Source organism: Lithobates pipiens, unplaced genomic scaffold, assembly GCF_037356315.1.
Source record: "Lithobates pipiens isolate NorthernLeopardFrog02 unplaced genomic scaffold, aLitPip1_a1.2 Scaffold_19, whole genome shotgun sequence".
Taxonomy (NCBI): domain Eukaryota; kingdom Metazoa; phylum Chordata; class Amphibia; order Anura; family Ranidae; genus Lithobates; species Lithobates pipiens.
Window position 1 is genome coordinate 593,818,047 of NW_027507764.1, and position 12,035 is coordinate 593,830,081.

Genomic DNA, 12,035 nt, shown 5'->3' on the forward strand with positions numbered 1-12,035 from the left:
ATGCAGACTGACCTGAGCTTCCTTGGGTTGGCTCCTTATTAAAACAGAAGATGATACGCCGGTCTCGGGGACATCCTTACCGCCTGGTATGTTTATTATATGACAAGATCCTGTGTGTGCAAAGGCGTCAGACCTGGAAACATCCTGAGTCAATGGCGAGCGCGTTATAGAGTCACTAATAGAGTCAGTACCAGAGATATCCTGAATCACCGGCCTGCTAGTTAATACTGAAGGCGAGTCAGAAGCTGTGATGTCACTGGGTGTACCAGTCCTGGAGACATCCTGAGTCACTGACATGCTTGTCGTTTGTAAAGAAGAGTCGCTAGCTGTGCCAGAACTGAGAAAATCCTGATGCTCTGGCTTGCTTAATGCTGCAGTGGATGGCACATGCCGGGTCCCGGGGACATCCCGATGAACTGGCATGTCATTCATTAAGGCAGAAGAGGAGGGGATACTGGAGGTGACGGGAGCAGCTACATCAGGATTCTCCAGTTTGTGTGTTAATTCAGACAATGGCGAGGAGCTGGCAGTGCTGAGCCCGGGGACATCCTGACTAGCTGCCTCGCTCAAGAACGCTGAAGGTGAGTTTTTACTGCTATCATGTTCAAGGACATCCTGATTCACAGCCATGCTGGTTATTAATAAAGATAACGCATCGCGTGCAGTGCCAGGACCGCCGACATCCTGACTCAATGGCTTGCTTGTTATTTGTTCAGAAGAGGGCATGTCTCTCCCGTTGCTTGGCTCGGGGGCTTTGTGTGTTAATACTGAGGATAGCAAGTCTTCAGAATTGCCAGGTTTATTCACATGCTGATCGCCAGGCATGCATGTTATTAAGGATGTGCCAAGGCTGGACACGTTCTGACTCTCTGGCATGCTCATTAATGAGGATGACCGGTCACTAGCTGGGTGGGAGATATTCTGATCTCCTGCCATGATCTTTAATGAAGATGATGTTCTGCTAGAAATGCTGGGATTGGAGACATCTGCATCGACTGGCCTGCTCTCTTTCTCCAGGAAATTCAATATGATCTAAAAAAAAAAAAAAAAAAAAAAAAAAAATGGAGTCACTCAGATACTGGGAAGGTTCTGAAGCATAGTGAAGGGCAAAGAGGAGATGCCTGTCAGACATGAGGCTGGGATGGAGCACAGAGAAAAGGGAAAGGGCATGGGAGGGTCTACAGTGGAGGGATGAGCAGAGGGAACTCGCCTGTCAGACACAAGGCTGGGGTGGAGCAAATGGAAAACGAAGAGGCGCACGGGAGGGTCGACGGTAGAGGAGACTCACCTGTCAGACATAAAGCTGGGGTGGAGATAACAAATAGGGAAAATCACGGGAGGGTCTTCAGCAAAGGGGACTCACCTGTCGGGCATGAGCCTGGGGTGGAACAAATGGAAATGGGGAGGAGCAAGGGAGGGTCTTCAGCAGAGGTGACTCACCTGTCAGACATGAGCCTGGGGTGGAACAAATGGAAATGGGGAGGAGCAAGGGAGGGTCTTCAGCAGAGGCGACTCACCTGTCGGACATGAGGCTAGGGTGGAGCATAGTGACTCAGGGAGGAACATGGGAGGGTCAATAATAGATAGACTAACAGCGGGGGCTCACCCGTCAGACATGCGGCTGAGAACTAGCACGGAGACTCAGGGAGGACCATCGAAGGGTTTAGAACAGAGATGGGCAGAGAGGACTCACCTGTCGGACATGAGGCTGAGGTGGAGCACAGGAACCTGGGAAAGAAGAGGGGGATGGGCTCTTCTGGTGATGCACATGTTCATTCAGAGACATCCTGTGCTGTTCCAGCAGGTTATCCAAATACTGGAAAGAGAATGGAGACGATGGTCAGTGATGAAAGCCTTCTACTAAAGGGACCTTCAACGGGTAGGGTTCACTGAAGACCCATGAGGTTTTGTGCCACACAGGAATAAAAATATGCAAACTATTCAGAGCCTAAAATTCAACCAAATTATTTGGATAGCATAAGGAAGAGTTAAAATGTATGTCAGGTATTTCTAAGACCCCCATTGGAGAGATTTACTCTCACTTCCTGTCCTGATAGAGGCCAAGAGGAATATTCCTGAAAGGGACACCTGACAGAGGCTCCAACCCTTCCCCGCTCTACACAAAACTAAACAAAAAAGCTGGGATTTGGACTCCACCATGATTGAGGATAGGAGCTCGGATACCTGGCTTAAAGATGGCGATAGACAGGAAGTTCCAGGCGACTTCTGGCTGCGATTGGATGGAGAGGAACAGGAAGGGTGTTCTGGTTCATGTCCATCGAGGCTCTTCAACGTGGGGTCATCCATAATCTGGAATTCAGCACAACTCATATGTCATATAGAAATATACCCGGGAGCACGTTTTAGAGCAGCAAACAACTACAACAATCCTCAACCGGCGAGACAAAGCCGAGCCTTCTTTCCCTCCTGTCACATCAGCTCCTGTGACCCACAGCACCTCACAGTCAACACTCGTCTACCTGCCTGCCGCAACCCCCCCCCCCCCCCACCTCTTTTGCTCAAAGCATCTCCCCATCCAGCTCATCTACACATATCCCCAGGAACGCGAAGCAGCCTGGTAGATATAAACTCTTACCTTTGGCTTTTCTTCCCTTAAGCCTGGAGGCCTTTTTCCAGGGACACATGGACACTCCTTGGATTGGTCAGTCTGGGTGTGTGAGCAGGGTATGTGGGGGGATGTATCCAAGAGATGGTTGCCGTGTTTCTGAGCAGTTTGGACATCAAATGATGGGTTTTCCATGGCTTCCTCACTAAAAGGTTGTTGGTTCAGGTTGCCATGTATTCTAGTAGTTTCTTCATCAGAGGTGGTGGTTTCCGTGGGTTTCTCAAAAGATGGTTGTTGGTTCAGTTCTCCATGTATTCTAAAAGTTTCTTCTTCAGAGCTGGTGGTTTCCATGGGTTGTTGGTTCAGATCGCTGTGTCTTCCAGCAGTTTGGCCATCAGAGGTTGTGGTTTCCATGGGTTTCTTGATAGATGGTTGCTGGATCAGTTCTCCATGCATTATAAAAGTTTCTTCTTCAGAGGTGGTGGGTTCCGTGGGTTTTTCAATAGATGGTTGATGGTTTAGGTCGCCATGTCTTCCAGCATTTTGGCCATCAGAGGTGGTGGTTTCCATGGGTTTCTCAATAGACTGTTGTTGGTTCAGGTCGCTATGTCTTCCAGCAGTTTGGCCATCAGAGGTGGTGGTTTCCATGGGTTTCTCAATAGACGGTTGATGGTTCAGTTCTCCGTGTATTATAGAAGTTTCTTCATCAGACATGGTGGTTTCCATGGGTTTCTCAATAGATGGTTGTTGGTCCAGGTTGCCACGCCTTCCAACAGTCTGGCCATCAGAGGTCATTGTTTTCATGGGCTCCTTGCTAGACAATTGTGTCTCTTTACATGGTGCAGGTGGACAGGAGGTAGAGACGTCAGAGGGAGAATCGGTGAGATCCCTTGATCCATTGGAAACTTTGGTCTGACAGCTGAAGAGTGAAGATCGGTCATAATCCAGGCAGTGGTGTGGTGGGTCCTGTCCCCCCAGGACTGGGAGTGGAGAGGTCTTGTCTGCCCAGCTATTAGTCAGTGTGTCCGCAGGGCCAAGACACGACTCAGAAGAATAATATAGACTGCAGGAAGGTGTTGGTATTCCCTGCCCCCGTACAAAGGCCAGGCCCGGTGCTCCCTCCTCCTCCTGAAATATCGTTTGTGCATAACATGAAGTTGAAGGGAGTACCGGTACTCTGTATGCACATTCAGTCTGAGTGGAGTTGGATGTCCGCTGGGACACCAGATGTGACATGGTTGAGACATTCACATGGACGGGGAAACGTTCAGGTATTTCAGGTATTCTATCCCACTCAGTCTGTGTGCCGCAGCTCTGATTCTGAACAAACCGATGAGGTGACTTGGGTGGAGAACGTCTGTCAGAACGCGGATGACACATGCCGCCCATGGTCTGGGTACTGGCGTTCACGGTACAGGCGGGACCTTCACATGCCCTGGAACACGTTTGCTTGGCTGACGCACACGGCTGATTCACAAAGATGAGAACAATCTGAAAAAGTGGTAAAATAAACTAAAATTAAAACCTGAGAGGCCATCCAAATATCTACCCGGCTACTCCACCACCATACAATACAATCCCAATAACTGAACAGATCAGGTGCCGAAAATGTAGCACTGCTCCTCTCTGAATGGTTGGGAATGACCCACCTCCCCCTTTCCCCCTAGTACAGAGTGTACCTGCATACAGCTACTATTTGATGGTTGCAGCGGTGTCTTCAGGGAACGAAATTACACCTGAAAATAACATTGTATGACCTCAGGCGCCCATGGTTATCTGGCCTAAAGGAATCGGATTTCCCCTTTACTCTTCGTGGTCCCCTAGAAGCCTCCACTACATGAAATGATCAGGCTGAACCACATAAATTCCCCACTCCCCATCTGTGACCCCGTACCTGCTTGGCCACCCTGTGCGATACGTGGCATCCAACATGACACTGAGACACAGCTTCAGGGGGCACACCGTCCAGTGTGAGTCCATCTCCCTGCTCCCGGAAGTTCAAGACAATCTGCTGGAAATGAACAAAAAGTATCAGAGATCCTCATATAAAAAAAACACGGTGAAGCAAACACAGAGACATCAGCGTGAAGTAAAGGCCAGTCAACTGCATATCACAAAAAAGTCGTTATCTTCTCAGTGTTCGCAAACCACCACCATCATCACCTCGCTCAACGTTCACCAACCACCATCATCACCTCGCTCAACGTTCACCAACCACCATCATCATAACCTTACCAGTGTTCACCAACCACCATCATCACCTTCTCAGTGTTCACCAACCAACCATCAACACCTTCTCAATGTTCACCAAATACCATCATCACCTTCTCAGTGTTCACCAACCACCATCATCATCTTCTCAAATGTTCACCAACCACCATCATCATCATCATCATCATCTTCTCAAATGTTCACCAACCACCATCATCACCATCATCATCTTCTCAAATGTTCACCAACCACCATCATCATCATCATCTTCTCAATGTTCACCAACCACCACCACCATGGTCTTCTCAGTGCTCACCAACCACCATCATCACCTACTCAGTGTTCGCCCACCACCATCATCATCACCTTCTCAGTGTTCGCCAACCACCATTATCATCACCTTCTCAGTGTTCGCCAACCACCACCATCATCATCACCTTCTCAGTGTTCGCCAACCACCAAACCACCATCATCATCATCACCTTCTCAGTGTTCGCCAACCACCATCATCATCACCTTCTCAGTGTTCGCCAACCACCATCATCACCTTCTCAGTGTTCGCCAACCACCATCATCACCTTCTCAGTGTTCGCCAACCACCATCATCATCACCTTCTCAGTGTTCGCCAACCACCATCATCACCTTCTCAGTGTTCGCCAACCACCATCATCATAACCTTACCAGTGTTCGCCAACCACCATCATCATAACCTTACCAGTGTTCACCAACCACCATCATCATAACCTTACCATTGTTCACCAACCACCACCATAACCCTCTCAGTGTTCACCAACCAACCATCAACACCTTCTCAATGTTCACCAACCACCATCATCATCTTCTCAAATGTTCACCAACCACCATCATCATCATCATCTTCTCAATGTTCACCAACCACCACCACCATGGTCTTCTCAGTGCTCACCAACCACCATCATCATCACCTTCTCAGTGTTCACCAACCACCATCATCATCACCTTCTCAGTGTTCGCCAACCACCATCATCATCATCTTCTCAGTGTTCGCCAACCACCACCATCATCACCTTCTCAGTGTTCGCCAACCACCATCATCATCACCTTCTCAGTGTTCGCCAACCACCACCATCATCACCTTCTCAGTGTTCGCCAACCACCATCATCATCACCTTCTCAGTGTTCGCCAACCACCACCATCATCATCACCTTCTCAGTGTTCGCCAACCACCATCATCATCAACACCTTCTCAGTGTTCGCCAACCACCACCATCATCATCACCTTCTCAGTGTTCGCCAACCACCACCATCATCATCACCTTCTCAGTGTTCGCCAACCACCATCATCATCACCTTCTCAGTGTTCGCCAACCACCATCACCATCATCATCAACACCTTCTCAGTGTTCGCCAACCACCACCATCATCATCACCTTCTCAGTGTTCGCTAACCACCATCATAATCCCCTTCTCAGTGTTCGCCAACCACCACCATCATCATCATCACCTTCTCAGTGTTCGCCAACCACCATCACCATCATCATCAACACCTTCTCAGTGTTCGCCAACCACCACCATCATCATCACCTTCTCAGTGTTCGCTAACCACCATCATCATCCCCTTCTCAGTGTTCACCAACCACCATCATCCCCTTCTCAGTGTTCACCAACCACCATCATCCCCTTCTCAGTGTTCACCAACCACCATCATCCCCTTCTCAGTGTTCACCAACCACCATCATCCCCTTCTCAGTGTTCACCAACCACCATCATCCCCTTCTCAGTGTTCACCAACCACCATCATCCCCTTCTCAGTGTTCGCCAACCACCACCATCATCATCACCTTCTCAGTGTTCACCAACCACCATCACCCCCTTCTCAGTGTTCACCAACCACCAACCACCATCATCATCACCTTCTCAGTATTAACCAACCACCATCATCATCACCTTCTCGGTGTTCACCAACCACCATTATAACCCATGCTGAACACTCACCTGACTGACTCCTGGCTGCGGAGTGACAACCGCGGTCTGTGAGCTGCATGGAGACACATGTGGAGAGAGGGTGGCAGATGAGAGAGGACAGGTCGTTTTTTGGGGGTCCACAGCCTGCAGAGACACAACCATGAACTGTAGTCAGCATTTTACTATGGGGGCTGGGGAACAATCAGTAAATTTCAGTTCAGTACAGACTAAAAATGAATCTTTTTCTTGCAGCCATGGCAACAGTACTCTCTATGTAGACAGGGTATCCCATAATCCTCCTCTCCCTGCTCTGAGACAGGCTCACTAAAGGGATACCGGGGGTACAATCTCTATAGCACGTCTACAGAGATGCCACAAAAATAATCCCTATTGCATGGCTACGGGGATGCCGGGGGTACGCTCTCTGCTGCATGGCTACGGGGATGCCGGGGGTACGCTCTCTGCTGCATGGCTACGGGGATGCCGGGGGTACGCTCTCTGCTGCATGGCTACGGGGATGCCGGGGGTACGCTCTCTGCTGCATGGCTACGGGGATGCCGGGGGTACGCTCTCTGCTGCATGGCCACGGGGATGCCGCGGGCACGCTCTATGCTGCATGTCCACGGGGGTGCCGGGGTGAGCCCCCGCTGCCTGTCCACGGGGGTGCGCCCCCCCGCTGCCTGTCCACGGGGGTGCGCCCCCCCCGCTGCCTGTCCACGGGGGTGCGCCCCCCCGCTGCCTGTCCACGGGGGTGCGCCCCCCCGCTGCCTGTCCACGGGGGTGCGCCCCCCCGCTGCCTGTCCACGGGGGTGCGCCCCCCCGCTGCCTGTCCACGGGGTGCGCCCCCCCGCTGCCTGTCCACGGGGGTGCGCCCCCCCGCTGCCTGTCCACGGGGGTGCGCCCCCCCCGCTGCCTGTCCACGGGGGTGCGCCCCCCCCGCTGCCTGTCCACGGGGGTGCGCCCCCCCCGCTGCCTGTCCACGGGGGTGCGCCCCCCCCCGCTGCCTGTCCACGGGGGTGCGCCCCCCCCGCTGCCTGTCCACGGGGGTGCTCCCCCCCGCTGCCTGTCCACGGGGGTGCACCCCCCCCGCTGCCTGTCCACGGGGGTGCTCCCCCCCGCTGCCTGTCCACGGGGGTGCACCCCCCGCTGCCTGTCCACAGGGGTGCACCCCCCCGCTGCCTGTCCAGAGGGGTGCCGGGGGTAGGCCCTCCGCTGCCTGTCCAGAGGGGTGCCGGGGGTAGGCCCTCCGCTGCCTGTCCAGAGGGGTGCCGGGGGTAGGCCCTCCGCTGCCTGTCCAGAGGGGTGCCGGGGGTAGGCCCTCCGCTGCCTGTCCAGAGGGGTGCCGGGGGTAGGCCCTCCGCTGCCTGTCCAGAGGGGTGCCGGGGGTGGGCCCTCCGCTGCCTGTCCAGAGGGGTGCCGGGGGTGGGCCCTCCGCTGCCTGTCCAGAGGGGTGCCGGGGGTACGCCCTCAGCTGCCTGTCCAGAGGGGTGCCGGGGGTGGGCCCTCCGCTGCCTGTCCAGAGGGGTGCCGGGGGTACACTCTCTACAGGGATGGCGCAGGTACAATTTCTACTGTCTACAGTCATGTCTAGAGGGATGCTGGGGGTGCAATATCTGCGTCTCTAGGGAGATGCTGGGGATAGAGTGCTTGTTGCTTGTCCAGGGGGCTACTGGGTTCCCTCTCCACTGCAGATCTAGAGGGATGCCGGGGGTACAATATCGTCACATCTAGAGGGATGCCGGGGGTACAATATTTTAAACACTCCAACTTTCAATAAAGTAATCGGCACACAGACTACAAGCAGGAAAACCACTTACCTGTGCGGAGATCTGTAGGCGGGGACACGAGCTCTGTGCGTGCGGTGACTCCGGGGGATGGGCCGGTCCGGTCCGAGCGTGCTGTGACTCCGGGGGATGGGGAGGTCCGGTCCAAGCGTGCGGTGACTCCGGGGGATGGGCTGGCCCGGTCCGAGCGTGCGGTAACTCCGGGGGATGGGCCGGCCCGGTCCGAGCGTGCTGTGACTCGGGGGGATGGGGAGGTCCGGTCCGAGCGTGTGGCGACTCCGGGGGATGGGCCGGTCCGCTCTGAGCGTGCGGTGACTCCGGGGGATATTCGATCGTTGACGGGACATCGTCCTGTAAGACAGAAGCACGTTGTATAAACATGACACACACACAGGGATCACCTCCCCGGACAGCCGGTCTCACCCCAGCGCGGCGCGGTGGAGGCGGCGCACACGGGAGTTCAGGGACGAGCATGGCGCACTCTCCGCTGTGAGACGCTGACACTAATGTGACCAGCCTGCCACTGACATGTCCCGTCATACGGGGGAAGATGGCTGGCCGATGGTCGCCATGGAAACAAGAGAGGCAGGATGAAATGATGAGAGGAGACGGCGAACGCTGACTTCTCACTCACCCAACGGGATCATCCACAGCCAGGAGGATGCTGGGAAATATTCCCATCCCCCCCCACCCGGCATCAGTCCATGGTCGCAGGCAGGCGAGCACCCGATTGGATGATGCTTATTTCCAGGACGCGCAGCACGCTTTTTAAATCCGCTCCCCACCCCATCATCACACACATAACCAGTGCAAAGATAAACTCCGGACTGAAAATATAACCCCCATACAATAAAATCAATAAATAAAATACGAAAATATTAAATTAAAAAAACATAAAAATATACAAATTAAAATAAAATACATAAAAAATGAAAATGAAAATAAAGTACATTAATAATAAAAGACAATCTAAAATTTAAAAAAAAAAAACATACATTTTAATTTAAATTTTTATATGTTTTTTTATTTAATATTTTGTGTTTCATTTTGAATGTATTTTATTTTTATTTCATTTTATTGTATGTATTTTATTTTAATTTATATATTTTATTATATAAATTTACATAAACTAAGATATATAAAATACATAAAACAATAAAAACAATAAAAACAATAAATCGATCGGGGGGTGGGTGTCATTAAAGCGGGAGTCCACCGGGACTCCGCGTTTTTTTTTTTTTTTTTTAAAAGCCAGCAGCTACAAATACTGCAGCTGCTGACTTTTAAATAGTGACACTTACCTGTCCAGCGCGCCCGCGATGTCGGCACCCGAAGCCGATCGCTCGCTCGGCGGCCGGGTCCCGCCGCCATCTTGGGTATGGGAATCAGGAAATGGAGCCTTTCGGCTTCATTTCCCGGTTCCCTACTGCGCATGCGCGAGCCGCGCGGCGCAATCCGGACGGTCCCCGCTGCCTCTGGGAGCTGTGTGTTTCCCAGCAGGCAGCGGGGCACTTCCTGAAGGGGGCGGGCGCTTGCGGAACGGGGGCGTAACCTACGCTCGTTCCGCAGGCAGCTAGCCCGGAAGTGGGTGCAGTTACCTGGATTATCCAGGTAACTGCACCCCCCTCCCCCCTGAAAGGTGCCGATTGTGGCGCCGGAGGGGGGGAGGGATCAGATGAGCGGAGGTCCATTTTAGGGTGGACCTCCGCTTTAACTTTGAATTGACACCCGCAACAGTTCGCAGAGGGCGGCGTGAACTGCCTGCCAGGGAGATGCGATGCAGGAACCCGTACTGGAATCGCGCTGGTTCCCGCAACACAACAGTGTGAACCCAGGCGATAGGTAAAGCAAAAAAACAGAAAAACATATTTAAAAAACAAAATAAAAAATGTAACCAAAAATCCAAAACAAAAAGCCATAAAAATTATACAAAAGAACAAAACAAATATAAAATCATTAAAAAAAACAAAAAATAAAAAAATACAATAAAAAAAATAAACACACAAGATATAAAACAAAAAAAGCCATAAGAAATTAAAATATTATATATATATATATGTATATATATATATATATATATATATATATATATATATATATATATATATATATATATATATATATATATATATATATATATATATATATATATATAATAAAAATACTTTTATACAGCACTACCCTTGTCCCCTAGGTTTTGAACTAATCTGAAAGTGTTCCATACATGTGTACTAAAAAAAGGATAATATATACCCCCCCCCCCTTCTCATAAAAATATTTAAGAACCCAATATAAATATAAAATAAATATAAAACAAAACAAAAAAGCCATAAAAGTATAAATAAAAAAACATAAAAATATAAAACAAAATCAAATACATTAAATATAAATAAAAAGAAAAACCACATACATAAACACAAACACAAAAACCATAAAATCCTACAAAAGAAACACAGAATACAGAAAATCTTAAGAGTCACTTTCCTGAGAGTGAAGATTAAACGAGCATCCCCCAACACCCACCCGTCAGGCATGCACCAAACGTTTTTCTTCATCGCTCTCAGACTGGCGGACGACACCTGGCCGCGTCATTCGTCATCATCTGTCGGTGTCAGTCGGGTCCTCTTTGTTATCCGAGGTCATGTGACCACATCCATCATGGAGCCCATTTATCAGCGTCTCTCCAATGACACGCAGAGGTCGGCTGGAGAAGGGCGGTGGGGTGCGCAGGTTGGGGGCAATCGGTACGCCTGGAGGAAGTTTCTGAGTTGCAAGCAGCAATCCAAGTGTTTTATGTTGCAGCCACCACCCCCCCCCCCGTAGAATGTTGGGGCCCCCTCATAGAATGTCACCCCCCGTAGAATGTCGGGGCCCCCTCATAGAATGTCACCCCCCGTAGAATGTTGGGGCCCCCTCATAGAATGTCACCCCCCGTAGAATGTCGGGGCCCCCTCAGAATGTTGCCCCCTGTAGAATGTCAGGGACCCCCATAGAATGTCGGGGACCCCCCTAGAATGTCGCCCCCCCGTAGAATGTCGGGTCCCCCGACATCCTTGCGTGGTCGTAATGCACGTGTTAACGCACGGCAACACACATCACATGCGTTGCTGTGCTACTCATTCATGCTGAACACCCCGATGCGTTAGAAGAGCTAGGGGTACCACTGAGCCAGGGACCTGCTGAGGGGGGGGCACTACTGTGCTGGGGGGGGGGAGGGGTCTAAAAGTTGAGTAACGCACATGTTACCACAATGTGGAAGTCTAAATGGACCCTCAGGGGTTGTGGTGTGTTACTAAAAAAATAAATAAAAATAAATAAATAAAAAAGTCAAGACCTTTGGTGTGACAGCCTTATATGATTGACACAAATCAAAAATGTAATGGAAGAGCCCATCTAATGTCCGCACTGCAGGAACAAGCCCGGCATTGTGAGCGCCACCGCAACGCACCAAGGTGACGCATTTGTGTTTTACAAGATGGCACAACGCATGTTAACCCAGCACCGCATTGTGGGAGGAGCGGGAGGGTC

General features: G+C 51.0%; 1 protein-coding gene across 1 annotated transcript in view; it reads right to left on the reverse strand.

Moving 5' to 3' along the window:
* The window catches only part of LOC143998141 (uncharacterized), a 67,945-nt gene that overhangs the window by 43,743 nt on the left and 12,167 nt on the right, over positions 1 to 12,035 (reverse strand). The window contains exons 3-9 of the mRNA XM_077493882.1: positions 8,541 to 8,858; positions 6,754 to 6,867; positions 4,461 to 4,577; positions 2,597 to 4,057; positions 2,185 to 2,310; positions 1,694 to 1,816; positions 13 to 1,032 (exon numbers count right to left, since the gene is read on the reverse strand). Coding sequence (XP_077350008.1) covers positions 13 to 1,032; positions 1,694 to 1,816; positions 2,185 to 2,310; positions 2,597 to 4,057; positions 4,461 to 4,577; positions 6,754 to 6,867; positions 8,541 to 8,858 — 3,279 coding nt within the window. The remainder of the gene's footprint in view (positions 1 to 12; positions 1,033 to 1,693; positions 1,817 to 2,184; positions 2,311 to 2,596; positions 4,058 to 4,460; positions 4,578 to 6,753; positions 6,868 to 8,540; positions 8,859 to 12,035) is intronic.